Below are 18,726 nucleotides of genomic sequence, written 5' to 3' on the forward strand. Positions count from 1 at the left end.
GCAGCCTGCCTTTTTTTTTTTTTTTTTTTGAGACTGAGTCTCCCTCTGTCACCCAGGCTGGAATGCAGTGGTGCAATCTGGGCTCACTGCAAGCTCCGCCTCCCGGGTTCACGCCATTCTCCTGCCTCAGCCTCCCCAGTAGAGGGGATTACAGGCACCCACCACCGCACCCAGCTAATATTTTGTCCTTTTAGTAGAGTCGGGGTTTCACCGTGTTAGCCAGGATGGTCTCGATCTCCTGACCTCGTGATCCACCCCTCTAGGCCTCCCAAAGTGCTGGGATTACAGGTGTGAGCCACCGGCACCCAGCGGGGCAGCCTGCTTTTATTCCCTTATCGGACCCCACCCACATCCTGCTGATTGGTCCATTTTACAGAGGGCTAATTGGTCCGTTTTGACAGGGTGCTGATTGGTGCATTTACAATCCCTGAGCTAGATAGACACAGAGTGCTGATTGGTGCATTTACAATCCTCTAGCTAGACATAAAAATTCTCCAAGTCCCCACTAGATTTGCTAGACACAGAGCACTGATTGGTGCGTTTACAAACCTTTAGCTAGACACAGTGCTGATTGGTGCATTTGCAAACCTTGAGCTAGACACAGAGCACTGATTGGTGCATTTACAATCCTTTAGCTAGACACAGAAGTTCTCCAAGTGCCCACCAGATTAGCTAGATACAGAGTGCTGATTGGCGCATCCCCAAACCCCAAACTAGACACAGAGTGCTGACTGGTGCATATAAAATCCTCAGGCTAGACATAAAAGTTCTCCAAGTCCCCATCTGACTCGAGCCCAGCTGGCTTCACCTAGTGGATCCTGCGCAGGGCTGTGCCGGGCGCCTGCACTCCTCAGCCCTTGGGCAGTCGATGGGACCGGGCGCTGAGGAGCAGGGGGCGGTGCCCGTCGGGGAGGCTCAGGCCGCGCTGGAGCTCACAGGGGTTGGGAGGGGGCTCGGGCATGGCGGGCTGCAGGTCCTGAGCCTTGCCCCGTGCAGGGCGGCTGGGGCCCGGTGAGAATTCAAGCGGGGTGCAGGCGGGCCGGCAGTGCTGGGGGACCCGGCGCACCCTCTGCAGCTGCTGGCCCGGGTGCTAGGCCCCTGACTGCCCGGGGGCCGGGGGTGCGGGGCCCGCTGAGCCCGCGCCCACCCGGAACTCGCGCTGGCTGGCGAGCGCTGCGCGCAGCCCCGGTTCCCACACCCGCCTCTCCCTCCACACTTCTCCGCAAGCAGAGGGAGCCGGCTCTGGCCTCGGCCAGCCCAGAGAGGGGGCCCCCACAGCGCAGTGGCGGGCTGAAGGGCTCCTCCAGCATGGCCAGAATGGACGCCAAGGCCGAGGAGGCGCCGAGAGCGAGCGAGGGCTGCTAGCACGTTGTCACCTCGCATTCTGAACCACAGACTCTCCAACTCTCCGGCGCTTTTCGCCCACTCGGTCCCTCAGAACACGAAGGGCTCTCTCATCCTGTCACTAAAACGATTAGCTGTCCGGAGACACGGAAAAAGTCGCCCCTCTTCTTTGCAGGATTCCTCCCTTGAACTTCTCCAAACCCTCTTAGTGTGACGTGACCCCACCCCTAGCTAACCCAGGCTGCTTCCTTACCAGCTTCCCGCCCCCTGGGGAGGCGGCAATGCAAAGACCGTCCGCTGCCAGCTCTGCCGCTATCTCTGTGGGGTGAATCTAACATGGCGGATAAAGACAGTAACTAGTCCCGTTTCTCCGCGTTTTCGCCAAGAAGATTGGCTCTTACCACTTGTCCCTCAAAACGACCACCCCATTGACTGGTGGCGATTGCGTCGACGGAGACGGGGCAAAAGCAAGCTGAACCCGAAAAATAACAAACACTGGGGCTGAGAGGCGGAACTACGAGTGCGCAGACATGGGCCAGAGCGGATTTCCCCTGCCCCAGGCAAATTCGGCGCTCACTGCATCCCCGCAGGCCACTGACCTTAGAGGACTACTTGCCCCAGACTCCTGGGGCTGGATGGGAATTGTAGTCTCCCTAAAGAGTTGTAGTTATCTTTTTTAGGCCTAGTTTCTGCTTTCAAAATACGAAAACATAACAACACTCCAGTCCATAACTGTTGACAAGTACAAGCGCGCACAGGTCTCCAATCTATCCACTGGATTTCCGTGAGAATTGTGCCCGCTTTGGTATTGGATGTTCCTCTCCATAAGACTACAGTTTCTAAGGAACACTGTGGCGAAGACCTTTCATTCCGCAACGCAGGCTGGAAATAATTATTTCCCTCCACCCCCCCAACAATCCTTATTCCTTATATTTACCTAAACTGGAGACCTCCATTAGGGCGGAAAGAGTGGGGGATTGGGACCTCTTCTTACGACTGCTTTGGACAATAGGTAGCGATTCTGACCTTCGTACAGCAATTACTGTGATGCAATAAGCCGCAACTGGAAGAGTAGAGGCTAGAGGGCAGGCACTTTATGGCAAACTCAGGTAGAATTCTTCCTCTTCCGTCTCTTTCCTTTTACGTCATCCGGGGGCAGACTGGGTGGCCAATCCAGAGCCCCGAGAGACGCTTGGCTCTTTCTGTCCCTCCCATCCTCTGATTGTACCTTGATTTCGTATTCTGAGAGGCTGCTGCTTAGCGGTAGCCCCTTGGTTTCCGTGGCAACGGAAAAGCGCGGGAATTACAGATAAATTAAAACTGCGACTGCGCGGCGTGAGCTCGCTGAGACTTCCTGGACGGGGGACAGGCTGTGGGGTTTCTCAGATAACTGGGCCCCTGAGCTCAGGAGGCCTTCACCCTCTGCTCTGGGTAAAGGTAGTAGAGTCCCGGGAAAGGGACAGGGGGCCCAAGTGATGCTCTGGGGGACTGGCGTGGGAGAGTGGATTTCCGAAGCTGACAGATGGGTATTCTTTGAGGGGGGGTAGGGGCGGAACCTGAGAGGCGTAAGGCGTTGTGAACCCTGGGGAGGGGGGCAATTTGTAGGTCGCGAGGGAAGCGCTGAGGATCAGGAAGGGGGCACGGAGTGTCCGTGGGGGAATCCTCGTGATAGGAACTGGAATATGCCTTGAGGGGGACACCATGTCTTTAAAAACGTCGGCTGGTTACGAGGTCAGGAGTTCCAGACCAGCCTGACCAACGTGGTGAAACTCCGTCTCTACTAAAAATACAAAAATAAGCCGGGCGTGGTGCCGCTCCAGCTACTCGGGAGGCTGAGGCAGGAGAATCGCTAGAACCCGGGAGGCGGAGGTTGCAGTGAGCCGAGATCGCGCCATTGCACTCCAGCCTGGGCGACAGAGCGAGACTGTCTCAAAAAAAAAAAAAAAAAAAAAAAACACCGGCTGGTATGTATGAGAGGATGGGACCTTGTGGAAGAAGAGGTGCCAGGAATATGTCTGGGAAGGGGAGGAGACAGGATTTTGTGGGAGGGAGAACTTAAGAACTGGATCCATTTGCGCCATTGAGAAAGCGCAAGAGGGAAGTAGAAGAGCGTCGGTAGTAACAGATGCTGCCGGCAGGGATGTGCTTGAGGAGGATCCAGAGATGAGAGCAGGTCACTGGGAAAGGTTAGGGGCGGGGAGGCCTTGATTGGTGTTGGTTTGGTCGTTGTTGATTTTGGTTTTATGCAAGAAAAAGAAAACAACCAGAAACATTGGAGAAAGCTAAGGCTACCACCACCTACCCGGTCAGTCACTCCTCTGTAGCTTTCTCTTTCTTGGAGAAAGGAAAAGACCCAAGGGGTTGGCAGCGATATGTGAAAAAATTCAGAATTTATGTTGTCTAATTACAAAAAGCAACTTCTAGAATCTTTAAAAATAAAGGACGTTGTCATTAGTTCTTTGGTTTGTATTATTCTAAAACCTTCCAAATCTTAAATTTACTTTATTTTAAAATGATAAAATGAAGTTGTCATTTTATAAACCTTTTAAAAAGATATATATATATATGTTTTTCTAATGTGTTAAAGTTCATTGGAACAGAAAGAAATGGATTTATCTGCTCTTCGCGTTGAAGAAGTACAAAATGTCCTTAATGCTATGCAGAAAATCTTAGAGTGTCCCATCTGGTAAGTCAGCACAAGAGAGTATTAATTTGGGATTCCTATATGATTATCTCCTATGCAAATGAACAGAATTGACCTTACATACTAGGGAAGAAAAGACATGTCTAGTAAGATTAGGCTATTGTAATTGCTGATTTTCTTAACTGAAGAACTTTAAAAATATAGAAAATGATTCCTTGTTCTCCATCCACTCTGCCTCTCCCACTCCTCTCCTTTTCAACACAAATCCTGTGGTCCGGGAAAGACAGGGACTCTGTCTTGATTGGTTCTGCACTGGGGCAGGAATCTAGTTTAGATTAACTGGCATTTTGGCTTTTCTTCCAGCTCTAAAACAAGCTCCATCACTTGAAATGGCAAAATAAAATCATGGATGAAGCCGAGGGCGGTGGCTTACGCCTGTAATCCCAGCACTTTGGGAGGCCAAGGTGGTAGGATCACGAGGTCAGGAGATGGAGACCATCCTGGCCAACATGGTGAAACCCCCTCTCCACTAAAAATACAAAAATTAGCTGGGCATAGTGGCATGTGCCTGTAATCCCAGCTACTCAGGAGGCTGGGGCAGGAGAATCACTTGAACCAGGAGGCGGATGTTGCTGTGAGCCAATATGGCACCACTGAACTCCAGCGACAGAGCTAAACTCCATCTCAAAAAAAAAAAAAAACATGGATGATCCGTGTCATTGAGAGGATAGGTATTTGGAAGAACCTTTGTTTGAAACTGGCTGTGTACATACAATGAAATTACATACTTATTTACATACAATGAAATGCAGAGGTTTTTTTTTTATATAGGATCTCTGTCGAGAGGCTGGAGTGCAGTGGTGCTGTCACAGCTCACTGCAGCCTCAACCTCGTCAGGCTCAAGCAATCCTCCCACCTCAGCCTCCAGAGTAGCAGGGACGATAGGTGTGCACCACCATGCCCAGCTAATTTTTGTATTTTTTTTTTCTTTTTTTGAGATGGAGTCTTGCTCTGTTGCCCAGGCTGGAGTGCAGTGGCGCGATCTCAGCTCACTGCAAACTCTGCCTCCCGGGTTCATGCCATTCTTCTGCCTGAGCGTCCTGAATAGCTGGGACTACAAGCACCCACTACCACGCCTGGCTAATTTTTTGTATTTTTTTTTTTTTTTTTAGTAGAGGCGGGATTTCACCGTGTTAGCCAGGATAGTCTTGATCTCCTGACCTTGTGATCCACCCGTCTGGGCCTCCCAAAGTGCTGGGATTACAGGCATAAGCCACTGCGTCCGGCCATTTTTGTATTTTTCTTTTGTAGAGATAGGGTTTTGCTATGTTGGCCATGCTGGTCTCAAACTCCTGACCTCAAGTGATCTACCCTCCCTTGGCCTCTCAAGGTGCTGGGATTACAGGCCTGAGCCATTGCACCCAGCCATGGTCTAAAAATCTTGATTGAAATACCACCTTTTCATTACCAGACACCCCTATTTAAAATTACCACACCCCCAGCACACACTTTATCTTCTATTCCTGCTGCTTCTCCATAACACTGATTACTAGCTGACATTCTATGTAATGTATCCATTTTTTATCTCTAGTCCCACAGAATGTAAACTCCAGGATGGGAGAGATTTTTGTTTTGTTTACGTACATCTGTATGTTCAGTAGTTAGAACGGTACTTGGGACCTAGTTGCCACTCAATAAACATTTGTCAAATAAATAATAAACTAAACTAAATTAGTTCTTTAATTTTTTTAAATATGGTGATGGTTAGTAGTGAGTAACATTCAAAAAATAAGTTGAAAAGTTGTACCATTGCCTCTTACCCACAATAAAAAAGGGTAAATTCTTTTGGGCTTTATGAAAGTTGTTTTTCATATTTGAAGTCAAGTTAATCAGATTAAGGAAAATGTATGTTGTGTTTTCAGAGCGATACAAGATTTATAAATAACCATCCTCTCCCTTGCCCTTCAACATTATAGCTAAACAAAAATAAGAGGAAAACAAGATTCACAATTTATCAATTTATTGAAAATCAGAGCCAGAGAAGCAGGAAATGACATTGTAGGAAAAAACTGCTTTTGAAAAAGCACAAAACTTACTCATGACAATCAGTGATCAGGAAAATCCTCAATAGTGTGGCATTTGGATACATTTATGTTTCATTTCCATGGGAGAGAGTCATAAAAATAGGATGTTCTTTCTCATTCTGGCAAATTAAACCATCAATTAAAAACTCAGATACATAAAAATTAAAGATGTAAGAATGAAAATGCTAAATTGTTATTTTCAGTCAACTATTATGTTTTCTAGCTTTTCATTGCTTTTTTCTGTTTCCTGTTAGATTAATTTCTTTCTTTTTTTTTTTTTTTTTTTTTTTGAGACAGACTTTCGCTCTTGTTGCCCAGGCTGGAGTGCAGTGGCACGATCTTGGCTCACTGCCAGCTCCGCCTCCCGGGTTCAGGCCATTCTCCTGCCTCAGCCTCCCGAGTAGCTGGGACTACAGACGCCCACCACTATGCCCGGCTAATTTTTTGTATTTTTAGTAGAGACGGGGTTTCACCATGTTAGCCAAGATGGTCTCGATCTCCTGACCTTGTGATACACCCGCCTCAGCCTTCCAAAGTGCTGGGATTACAGTCCTGAGCCACTGCGCCCGGCCTGGACCTTTTTTTGCGGGGGGGGGGATGGAGTCTGGCTCTGTCGCCCAGGCTGGAGTGCAGTGGCGCCATCTTGGCTCACTGCAACCTCCGCCTGCCAGGTTCAAGTTCAAGCGCTTCTCCTGCCTCAGCCTCCTGAGTAGCTGGGATTATAGGCGCACGCCACCGTGGCCGGCTAATTTTGTATTTTTAGTAGAGATAGGGTTTCATCACGTTGGTCAGGCTGGTCTTGAAGTCCTGATCTCGTGATCCACCCGCCTCGGCCTTCCAAAGTGCTGGCGTGAGCCACTGCGCCTGGCTTAAGATTAATTTTTGTTTGTTTTGTTTTTGAGACAGAGTCTCGCTCTTTCACCCAGGCCGGAGTGCAGTGGCGCGATCTCGGCTCACTGCAAGCTCCACCTCCCGGGTTCACGCCATTCTCCTGCCTCGGCCTCCCAAGTAGCTGGGACTACAGGCGTCCACCACCGCGCCCGGCTAATTTTTTGTATTTTTAGTAGAGACGGGGTTTCACCGTGTTAGCCAGGATGGTCTCCACCTCCTGACCTCGTGATCCGCCCACCCCGGCCTCCCAAAGTGCTGGGATTACAGGCGTGAGGCACCGCGCCCGGCCTTAAGATTAATTTTTATGGTGTTTTACATTCATTTGTATGGAAAGTTCTAGGATAGGGATCATATTTCACTTCCTTTTAATATAGTACAGTATAGCACAATTTGCAGTTATGTCTTAATATGTGATCAGGAATGATCATGACTGGAAACAGTGTTATTTGTGGTAGCTATAGGGTAGGTAAGGTTTTCAGCCTGTTCTAGGTTTCTTGAACTAAAATTCCTTCTGCTGTCTTCTAAGTCAATATTGGCAGCTATTTCTGACAATTGGTAGTTCTTTGTAACTTTTTACCTATGACTATAACATTTTTGACTTTCAGAAGAATTTGCTAAAATGTGTTCCCCGGTGGGTTGTTGTTTTTCAGCCTAAACCTAGCTGCTTTTTCCAGTCACTTATCCATATTGGAAGCTCAAAATGCAAATATACAGTAGGCCTAAAATATTGCCTGGTTTGAAAAGTGTTTAAAATATTTGAATCATTTTTATAGTAAACATTTACTCTCATCAGGACCTAGAAGGGGAACATTTTAATTTTTTTTCTTTTCCCTTTTCACAGTCTTCCTTCAACATTCATTACCTTTTTACATATTGGAGTTTTCATCTGTTCAAAGTTTGTGTTTACAGTGTGTTTATATAGTTTAGATTATAATTACCATACTGAAATATAATTGTTTCAGAATTGAGTCAGTGGTGAGAATGAAAGCCATCTGGTATGATAACTGAATCCAATTTTTCTTTTACGGAGAATTTCTTTGAAATGTAGCTTATCTCAGAAATAGGGATTTAGTAACCAATCAGAGTTTTCTTTGTCAAGGTTGTTTTTCTTTTTAAAGTCACATTTGGTCCCAGTAATAATACCAATGTTGGTACAAGTTATCTCAGGTTGTGAAGCATTTTTCCCAAGTCATCTCAGGTTGTGAAGCATTTTCCCAAGTAGCATTTAATTTTATTCTTGCAATAGCCCAAGGAGTCTGGCAGGGTGAATGGCAAGAGAAGGAAACAGGTTCAGGTAGAATGGTTAGCCCAAGGTGGCTCTGCTTATATACACAACTGGTAGTAGAAACCCAGCCTCCTGACTTAGTTCATTGTTTTTCTTTTCACTGCCCTGTGCTATGTCAAAAACCCCATGATTACAAGAGTTGTATTACAACCCTTCACAATAAGGTTACTGTCCACAAGCTTTTCTTGTGATCCTTTTCTTTTTTTTTTCTTTTTTTGAGATGGATTCTCTGTCACCCGGGCTGGCCCGCCTTGGCCTCCCAAAATGCTGGGATTACAGCGTGAGCCACCGCACCTGGCCCTTGTAATCCTTTTCTAAAAAGTTAAATATTTAATGAAAAGAACCACATTCTTGTCACACTGCCAGGTTAGTCGTTCTTTGATATCTTGCCTGGACTTTATCCAAAAAATCCGTTTCAAAAATTCACATTTAGAGCTAAGTGTAGTGGCTCACGCCTGTAATCCCGGTCGAGGCAGGTGGATCACTTGAGGTCAGGACTTCAAGACCAGCCTGGGCAATATGGTGAAACCCCTTCCCTACCAAAAATACAAAGAAATTAGCCGGGTGTGGCAGCACGTGCCTGTAGTCCCAGCTACTTGGAAGGCTGAGGCACAAGAATCACTTCAATCTGAGAGGCAGAGGTTGCAGTGAGCCAAGACCACACCACTGCACTCCAGCCTGAGCAGCAGAGTGAGTGAGTCTCCATCTCCAAAAAAAAAAAAAGGTTCACATTCAGAAGAAAGCTAAAGGCCGGGTATAGTAGCTCACACCTGTAATCCCAGCACTTTGGGAGGCCGAAGCAGGAAGATTGCTTGATGCCAGGCATTCAAGACCAGCATGGGCAACATAGTGAGATCCTGTCTCTACAAAAATTAATTAACATTAAAAATTAAAAAGATGGCTGGCATGGTGGCTCACTCCTGTAATCCCAGTACTTTGGGAGGCCAAGGCATGGTGGTGCATGCCTTTAGTCCCAGCTACTTGGGAGGCTGAGGCAGGAGAATCACTTGAATTCAGGAGGCGGAGGTTACAGAGAGCCGAGATTGTGCCACTGCACTCCAGCCTGGGCGACAGAACGAGACTCTGTCTGAAAAAAAAAAAAGAAAATTAAAAAGACCAGAATAAAGCTAAAGATTTAAAATAGCCTGTAGGTTCCTACCAGAAGTTACCAGCTACCTCTCTCATGGTCTTTCCCTACAATATCCTCCTGGATTATTACATTTTAGCACCTTGACCTATCTGATGTCCTGCATACACAGGCATGGTCCTGCTCAGGGTTTGCCTTCTCTGCTCCCTCTTTCCTGGAATGCTCTTCCCCTAATTGTTGCATAGTGTGTTTCTTTACATTATTAAGCTATCCTCTAGTCTCACCTCAGTGAAACCTTTCCTGACTCCCCCCATGTACATCTCACCCCCACATAGATATTGAACTACCTGTTTCCCCTTACCCTGCTTAATTTTTCTCTTTAATGCACTTATTCCCATGTATTCTTTAATTCCGTATCAACTGTCTACCACACTAGAATATGAGCTCTATGAGAGCAGGCTTTATTTTGTAAACTGCTACATTTCTATCTCCTAGAATAGTACTTGAATATAGTAGTAGATACTTAATAAACACTTGTTATATTAGTATAATAAATGAACTAATCTCAGGAATGCCTTGGTTTTGTGGATAGACAGGTAGGGATGGGAACTTGGGTGACGTATTTTCTAAAGTTTTTATTTTTAAGCTTATTATTGTTATTATTTTGAGATGGAGTCCAGCTCTGTCGCCCAGGTTGGAGTACAGTGGCGCGATCTTGGCTCACTGCAACGTGCACTTCCCCGGTTCAAGCGATTCTCCTGCCTTAGCCTCCCAAGTAGCTGGGATTACAGGCGCCTGCCACCATGCCCAGTTAGTTTTTGTATTTTTAGTAGAGACAGCGTTTCACTGTGTTGGCCAGGCTGGTCTCGAAATCCTGACCTCATGATCTGCCCGCCTCGGCCTCCCAAGTGCTGGGATTACAAGCATGAGCCCCCGTGTCTGGCCTTATTTTCTTTTTTTTTGAGACAGAGTCTTCCTCTGTCACCTAGGCTGGAGTGCAGTGGCGCGATATTGGCTCACTCTGCAACCTCCACCTCCAGGATTCAAGTGATTCTTCTACCTTAGTCTCCAAAGTAACTGAGACCACAGGCATGCGCCACCACACCCGGCTAATTTTTGTATTTTTAGCGTAGACAGGGTTTCACCATATTGTCCAGGATGATCTGGAACTCCTGAGCTCAGGTGATCCACCCACCTCAGCCTCCCAAAGTGCTAGGATTACAGGCATGAGGCACCATGCCCGGCCTTAAGCTTATCATTTTCTAAATTTCCTTTAGTGAGTACTTATTACACTGTTTTTACAAAGTAATCACAAACCAAACATCATGCCTCTTCTGAAGTGATCTAATAAGAGTACACAGTACCATCTGTAAAGTGTTCTTGCCAGAAAGTTGAACCTGAATGTGATTAAGCCTGTAAGTCTAGTTTATAGGAAATAAGGCTAGAGGAACAAGTTAAACCTCACCATAGGGTTATACAATCAGCAAAATCCAGAATGGGGGAAACTCCACAGGTCAAATGACCTAATTTTAAAAATAAATGACAAGGGAGAAAAAGTAAGGGACACCTATAGATCAGAAGACACTTGGGGCTGGGCATGGTGGCTCACACCTGTAATCCCAGCACTTTGGGAGGCCAAGGCAGGCGGATCACCTGAGGTCAGGAGTTCAAGACCAGCCGGCCAACATGGTGAAACCCCATCTCTACTAAAAATACGAAAAATTAGCCGGGCGTGGTGGCGCACGCCTGTAGTTCCAACTACTTGGGAGGCTGAGGCAGGAGAATCACTTGAACTTGGGAGGCAGAGGTTGCAGTGAGCCGAGATCGCACCATTGCATGCCAGTCTGGGCTACAAAAGCAAAACCCCATCTCAAAAAAAAGAAGACACTTGGGTTTGGGTGTAGTTGGCTCATGCCTGTAAACCCCGTGCTGGGAGGATTGCTTGAGCCCAGGAGTTCAAGGCTGCAGTGAGGTATGTTTGCACCACTGCACTCCAGCCTAGGTGACAGAGTGTGACCTTATCTTAAAAGTAATAATAATTAAAATAATCTGGGGTAGGGGTGGATATGGGTGAAACAGCTTGGCCATGAGTTGATGGTTGTTGGACCAGGGTGATGGTCCATATAGTTCATTTTATTATTTTATTTACTTGAAATTTTGAAATACTTGAAATTTTCCATATTAAGTTAAAAAGGCATTTACAGTAAACAAAAAAAAAGTGCTAGGAAGGAATTCAAAAGAAACATAAGCAGAAAATTTTGTCTTTATGGAGCTTAAAGATATGAGATGTGCACCCACAGTGATAGTGCAGAAAAATATATCACTGGAAATGAATTCGTACGAACTATTATCAACTAATCTTTTAAATGCTGATGATAGTATAGAGTTTTGAAGGGATCAATATAATTCTGTTTTGATATCTGAAAGCTCACTGAAGGTAAGGATCGTATTCTCTGCTGTATTCTTAGTTCCTGACACAGCAGACATTTAATAAATATTGAATGAACTTGAGGCCTTATGTTGACTCAGTAATAACAGCTCAAAGTTGAACTTATTCACTAAGAATAGCTTTATTTTTAAATAAATTATTGAGCCTCATTTATTTTCTTTTTCTCCCCCCCCTACCCTGCTAGTCTGGAGTTGATCAAGGAACCTGTCTCCACAAAGTGTGACCACATATTTTGCAAGTAAGTTTGAATGTGTTATGTGGCTCCATTATTAGCTTTTGTTTTTGTCCTTCATAACCCAGGAAACACCTAACTTTATAGAAGCTTTACTTTCTTCAATTAAGTGAGAACGAAAAATCCAACTCCATTTCATTCTTTCTCAGAGAGTATATAGTTATCAAAAGTTGGTTGTAATCATAGTTCCTGGTAAAGTTTTGACATATATTATCTTTTTTTTTTTTTTTTGAGACAAAGTCTCGCTCTGTCGCCCAGGCTGGAGTGCAGTGGCACGATCTTGGCTCACTGCAACCTCCGCCCCCCGAGTTCAAGCGATTCTTCTACCTCAGCCTCCCAGGTAGCTGGGACTACAGGCACCTGCCACCATGCTTGGCTAATTTTTGTACTTTTAGTAGAGATAAGGTTTCACCATATTGGCCAGGCTGGTCTCGAACTCCTGACCTTGTGATCCACCTGCCTCGGCCTCCCAAAGTTCTGGGATTACAGGCGTGAGCCACCACACCCGACTGACATATATTATCTATTAGGATGTAACATCATTTTGAACAGTGTTTTGTATTTTTTGTGTCCATCAGTGAAAGCAAACTGCAAGCAGTTGTGAAATAAGCACATTGTGTTTGAGCCTTCCCAGTTTCTCCTTTCTGTTCATTTCTGCATATCCTTATGCATTCCCCCTTCTAAGGGTCAGTGTTTGCCTGCTTTGTAATCATTGTGAAGACAGGAAAGGACCTGATACCGGTTTCTATTTAGGCCAAAATTCATTTATAGCAGTGATTCAAGTTATATTTACGTATTTGATGGTCTTGCCCTTTGAAATGAAAATGTTTGTTTCTTAATAAAAGAATTTCAGAAAAAGTAGAGTAGGTAATTTAGTAGAACAAGTGGGCTTTCTCCTTTTCTTTATGTTAAGCTATGGCTCACGTCTTACCTTAAATGTCAACTAATTTGTTTTTAAGTATTTATGTACCTGGTACATAACCTGGTACCAGGTACAAACTATATACTTGGTAAAAACTTTATTAGCACAAAAAGGTATATGATGCAAAGTATACTTCCCTCTTACCCTACAACCCCTGCCTCCCTGTTCCCTCCCCAGACAACCACAATGATCAATTTCTTATGTATCCTTTGAGGAATTTTTAAATTCCAGAGTTCTTAACTTGGGGTTTATGAATAGTCTTTATGAATTTCCTAGAATTATATTTAAATTGTATTCAAAACTATGGCCATGTACATTTTTCTGGGAAGATAGTCCATAATTTTCATCTGAGTGAGCTAAGATCATGCCACTGCATTCCAGCCTGTGTGACAAGAGGGAGACTCAAAAAAAAAAAAAAAAAAAAGTCCCAGTATTTACTACAGATAGCTAAAGATTAACCTTTAAAGCCCTGGGGCTTTCAATTTATCTGGATGAGAATCTTTCTGGAATGAACTGTATGTTTTCTTGTCAGCCTGAGTAACAAATGCTGAACATACTATACTATTACAGGGACTCAAGGGCCCAGTGTGATAGCTCCTGCCCATAACCCCAGCACTTTGGGAGGCCACGGCAAGAAGATCACTTAAGGCCAGGAGTTCGAAGCTATAGTGAGCTATGATCACACCACTGCACTCCAGCCTAGATGACAGAGTGAGACCCTGTCTTTTTTTTTTTTTGAGATGGTGTTTCACTCTATTGCCCAGGCTGGAGTGCAGTGGTGTGATCTCGGCTCACTGCAACCTCCACCTCCTGGGTTCAAGCGATTCTCCTGCCTCAGCCTCTTGAGTAGCTGGGATTACAGGCATCTGCCACCACACCCAGCTAATTTTTGTATTTTTAGTCGAGACAGGGTTTTCACCATGTTGGCCAGGCTGCTCTCAAACTCCTGACCTCAGCTACCTTGGCCTTAAAAAGTGTTGGGATTACAGGTGTAAGCCACCGCGCCTGGCTGACCCTGTCTCTTAACAAAAAAAGAGAGATTAAGTTATGAACATAGTTGCTTCGAGAACTTGTGGAAGAAGGAAATTATAGGCTTATAGGCAGAGATAATAATACGAGCAAATGTACAAATAAAAGAAAATAGAGGACGGGCGCGGTGGCTCACGCCTGTAATACCAGCACTTTGGGAGGTCGAGGTGGGCGGATCACGAGGTCAGGAAATTAAGACCATCCTGGCCAAAATGGCGAAACACCGTCTCTACTAAAACACACAAAAAACTAGCCTGGCATGGTGGCACGCACCTGTAGTCCCAGCTACTTGGTAGGCTGCGGCAGGGGTATCACTTGAACCTGGGAGGCAGAGGTTGCCCTGAGCCGAGATCATGCCAATGCACTCCAGCCTGACAACAGAGTGAGACTCTGTCTGAAAAAAAAGAAAAGAAAAGAAAATACATCCAGGAAAAATAAGCTAACTTTGCATATGTGTATAGGAGTTGTGTTAGAAAAGGAAGAAGCCCTCAAAGATGGGAAGCCATTTGCAAGAAAGAGAAGGTCCAAGAGGAGGCAGAAGGGATTGGAAATAGAAAAAGGATGTAAGAAAGAGTTGATTATTACTCATAAACAGTAATGAAGGAAAAGGAGAGTCATTCTACAGGAAGATGCTGAGGTGCTTTGAGCCCAGTGAAGTTGGAGGTAAAGACAGCTATTGAGGCCGGGCACGGTGGCTCTCGCCTCTAATCCTAGCACTTTTGGAGCCCAAGGCAGATGGATCACCTGAGGTCAGGAGTTCAAGACCAGCCTGACCAACATAGAGAAACCCCATCTCTACTAAAAATACAAAATTAGACGGGCGTGGAGGCGCATGCCTGTAATCCCAGTTACTTGGGAGGCTGAGGCAGGAGAATCACTTGAACCTGGGAGGCGGAGGTTGCAGTGAGCCGAGATTGCGCCATTGCACTCCAGCCTGGGCGACAAGAGTGAAAACTGTCTCAAAAAAAAAAAAAAAAAAAACAGCTGTTGAGATTGAGAGGATTAGAGTTGGCAACTGGAGAAGAGTGAGAAGCTTGAAACCCCTACTGATGAAGATTGTGATAGTCAGGAAAGAACCAGTCATAAAGATGTGTGTGTGTGTATACATATAAATATGTTATATATGTGTGTGTGTGTGATACATATATATTTTTGTTTGTTTCTTTGAGACAGTGTCTCCCTCTGACACGCAGGCTGGAGTTCAGTGGTGTGATCATAGTTCACTTTTACCTTGCAATCTGGGTTCAAGCAATCTCTCATCTCAGCCCCTCAAGTAGCTAGGACTACAGGTACATGGCATTTGCCCAGCTAATTTTTAAGTTTCTTGTAGAGATGGGCCAGCCATATTTTAAATTGTGTTTTGAATGTTATATTAGAATTAAAAGTCCAAAGCCGGGTGTGGTGGCTCACGCCTGTAATCCCAGCACTTTGGGAGGCCGAGGTGGGCGGATCACGAGGTCAGGAGTTCGAGACCAGCCTGGCCAATATGGTAACCCCATCTCTACTAAAAATACAAAAATTAGCTGGGTATGGGGGCACATGCCTGTAGTCCCAGCTACTCGGGAGGCTGAGGCAGAGGAACCTCTTGAACCCAGGAGGCAGAGGCTGCAGTGAGTTGAGATCGTGCCACTGTACTCTAGCCTGGGCGACAGAACAAGATTCCGTCTCAAAAAAAAAAAAAGTCCAGTATAATGCCCATGTGATAGATCGACTTTTTCATGAAATCTCTTCTGTAGTATCAATATAATCTGAATAACACTTTGATCTATATGATGAGAAAGCTGGGAGCCTGGGAGCGATACCCCCATGCTTTTATTGTATTAATTGTATTTTCTACGGATAAACTCTAATTGCTAAAAATAAAACAACTTTATTGACCCAAGCAAGCCTAAAGTTCTGAAATCTTTTTTTTGTTTTTGTTTGTTTGTTTGTTTTTGTTTGTTTTGTTTTGAGACGGAGTCTCGCTCTGTCGCCCAGGCTGGAGTGCGGTGGTGCAGTCTCAGCTCACTGCAAGCTCCACCTCCCGGGTTCACACCATTCTCCTGCCTCAGCCTCCCAAGTAGCTGGGACTACAGATGCCTGCCACCATGCCCAGCTAATTTTTTTGTATTTTTAGTAGAGAAAGGGTTTCACCGTGTTAGCCAGGATGGTCTCGATCTCCTGACCTCGTGATCCGCCTGCCTTGGCCTCCCAAAGTTCTGGGATTACAAGTGTGAGCCACCGCGCCCAGCTGTTTTTTTTTTGTTTTGTTTTGAGACGGAGTCTCACTGTCTTGCCTAGACTGGAGTGCAGTGGCATGATCTCAGCTCACTGCCACCTCCATCTCCTGGGTTCAAGCAAATCTCCTGCCTCAGCCTCCCGAGTAGCTGGGACTACAGGCATGTGCCACCACACCTGGCTAATTTTGTATTTTTAGTAGAGATGGGGTTTCACTATGTTGGCCAGGCTGGTCCAAAACTCCTGACCTCAGGTGATCTGTTCGCCTTGGCCTCCCACAGTGCCAGGATTACAGGCATGAGCCACCTTGCCCAGCCAGTTCTGAAATCTTTTATGAAGCCTACAAAAAAAGATAATAATACCAATCTAGAAAATATTTCTTAAGGCAGTCATGCATTAGTTTGAACTTTCCAAACAAAAAAATGCAATGTGTAATACTTTTTTTTTTTTTTTGAGATGGAGTCTTGTTCTGTTGCCCAGGCTGGAGTGCAGTGGTACAATCTCGGCTCACTGCAGCCTCTGCCTCCCTGGTTCAAGTGATTCTCCTGCCTCAGCCTCCCAAGTAGCTGGGATTACAGGTGTGCACCACCATGCATGGCTAATTTTTGTATTTTTAGTAGAGACAGGGTTTCACCATGTTGACAAGGCTGATCTCGAACTCCTGACCTCAGGTGATCCGCCCACCTCAGCCTCCCAAAGTGTTGAGATTACAGCCATTAGCCACCACGCCCAGCCTTTTATTTTAGTAGAGACCATGTTTCACCATGTTGACCAAGCTGGTCTTGAGCTGACCTCAAGTGATCCGCCCACCTCCACCTCCCAAAATGGTGGGATTATAGGCATGAGCCACCGCACCCAGCCTGTAATATTTTTTTGAAGATCTAGAACCACATTGTTCAAAGAGATAGAATGTGAGCAATACATGTAACTTAAATTTTTCAACAGCTACTTTTTTTTTTTTTTTTTGAGACAGGGTCTTACTCTGTTGTCCAAGCTGGAGTACAGTGGTGCGATCATGAGGCTTACTGTAGCCTTGACCTCCTAGGCTCAAGCGATCCTATCACCTCAGTCTCCCAAGTAGCTGGGACTGTAAGTGCACACCACCATATCCAGCTAAATTTTGTGTTTTCTGTAGAGACGGGGTTTCGCCATGTTTCCCAGGCTGGTCTTGAACTTTGGGCTTAACCCGTCTGCCCACCTCGGCATCCCAAAGTGCTAGGATTACAGGTGTGAGTCATCATGCCTGGCCAGTATTTTAGTTAGCTCAGTCTTTTCAAGTCATATACAAGTTCATTTTCTTTTAAGTTTAGTTAACAACCTTTATACATGTATTCTTTTTCTAGCATAAAGAAAGATTCGAGGCCGGGTGCGGTGGCTCACGCCTGTAATCCCAGCACTTTGGGAGGCTGAGATGGGCGCATCACGAGGTCAGGAGATCGAGACCATCCTGGCTAACATGGTGAAACCCCGCCTCTACTAAAATTACAAAAGGTTAGCCAGGCGTGGTAGCGGGCGCCTGTAGTCCCAGCTACTCAGGAGGCTGAGGCAGGAGAATGGCGTGAACCCAGGAGGCAGAGCTTGCAGTGAGCAGAGATTGTGCCACTGCACTCCAGCCTGAGAGACAGAGCGAGACTCCATCTAAAAAAAAAAAAAAAAAGATTCGAATCCTTATCTTGGTTGATTTTTGCGTATCTAGTTCCACTGAATTATTTATATAATTGTATAGACTACAGCACGAGACAGCTTAGCTTGTCACTCTACTGTACTATATTCTGCAGTACTATCATAAGGGAATTTCCTCCCTACCCCTGCTCTGAATTGTTCAATTGTACTATTTGCTGGAGTAATGCTTGATGCCTCCTTGATCCATTATACTAGAGTATATGTAGTATTTGTAGATTCTGAAGGAGTGGGAGCCTCTATTCTGAGTTTTAAAGGTACTTATGTACAGTGGAGGTAGCTTTTTGACAGCCTCATCTTCCAAACTATAGAGTCATTGTTTTGTTGAGTGCAATATGGTACTTGAAGCATCTATATCGGCGAAGAAGGACCCAAGTCTCCTTGACCTTACCTACCTACATTCACTTTCTCTGGTAGGAATATTGTGGGTGCCTCTCTCCAGACTTAGTTTCCATGTCAAAAAAGAAAAAAGGAAGATTGTGGGCTTTGCTACAATCCAATTCTGGATCCAATATAACCTTCATTGCTTAATTACTGTGTGATCTGGGACAAGCCTCTACTCTATAAAAATGAAGATAAGGCCAGGCTTGATGGTTCATGCCTGTAATCCCAGCACGTTGGGATGCCAAGGCAGGAGGATCACTTGAGGTCAGGAGTTCGAGACCAGACTGGGCAATATAGTGAAACCACATCTGTACAAAAATAAAGATAGAAAGTAGCCCAGCGCAATGGCTCACACCTGTAATCCCAGCACTTTAGGAGGCTGAAGCAGGCGATCACTTGAGGTCGGGAGTTCAAGACTGTAGACAGATAGATAGGTAGGTAGATAGATAGAGATATAGATATAGTTGGGGTTTTTTTG

At 45.4% G+C, this 18,726-nt stretch overlaps 2 protein-coding genes across 55 annotated transcripts in view; one reads left to right on the plus strand and one right to left on the minus strand.

The window, feature by feature from the left end:
• Positions 1–2,588, minus strand: part of NBR1 (NBR1 autophagy cargo receptor) — a 78,279-nt gene extending 75,691 nt beyond the window's left edge. For 2 of the 4 annotated variants that reach the window (XM_063798538.1, XM_063798542.1), the window contains exon 1: positions 2,282–2,472. The gene's annotated coding sequence lies outside the window, so the exon portion shown is untranslated. Of the gene's footprint in view, positions 1–2,281 lie in introns of all 4 variants that reach the window. The other 2 variants (XM_063798537.1, XM_063798543.1) reach the window with 2 other exon arrangements.
• Positions 2,452–18,726, plus strand: part of BRCA1 (BRCA1 DNA repair associated) — an 80,802-nt gene continuing 64,527 nt past the window's right edge. For 11 of the 51 annotated variants that reach the window (XM_054669723.2, XM_054669730.2, XM_063797991.1 and 8 more), the window contains exons 1-3: positions 2,669–2,781; positions 3,932–4,030; positions 11,969–12,022. In XM_054669723.2, coding sequence (XP_054525698.1) covers positions 3,951–4,030; positions 11,969–12,022 — 134 coding nt within the window. In that variant the 5' untranslated portion in view covers positions 2,669–2,781; positions 3,932–3,950. 51 annotated transcript variants of the gene reach the window in all.

The sequence above is a fragment of the Pan troglodytes genome, chromosome 19, assembly GCF_028858775.2.
Source record: "Pan troglodytes isolate AG18354 chromosome 19, NHGRI_mPanTro3-v2.0_pri, whole genome shotgun sequence".
Classification (NCBI taxonomy): Eukaryota; Metazoa; Chordata; class Mammalia; order Primates; family Hominidae; genus Pan; species Pan troglodytes.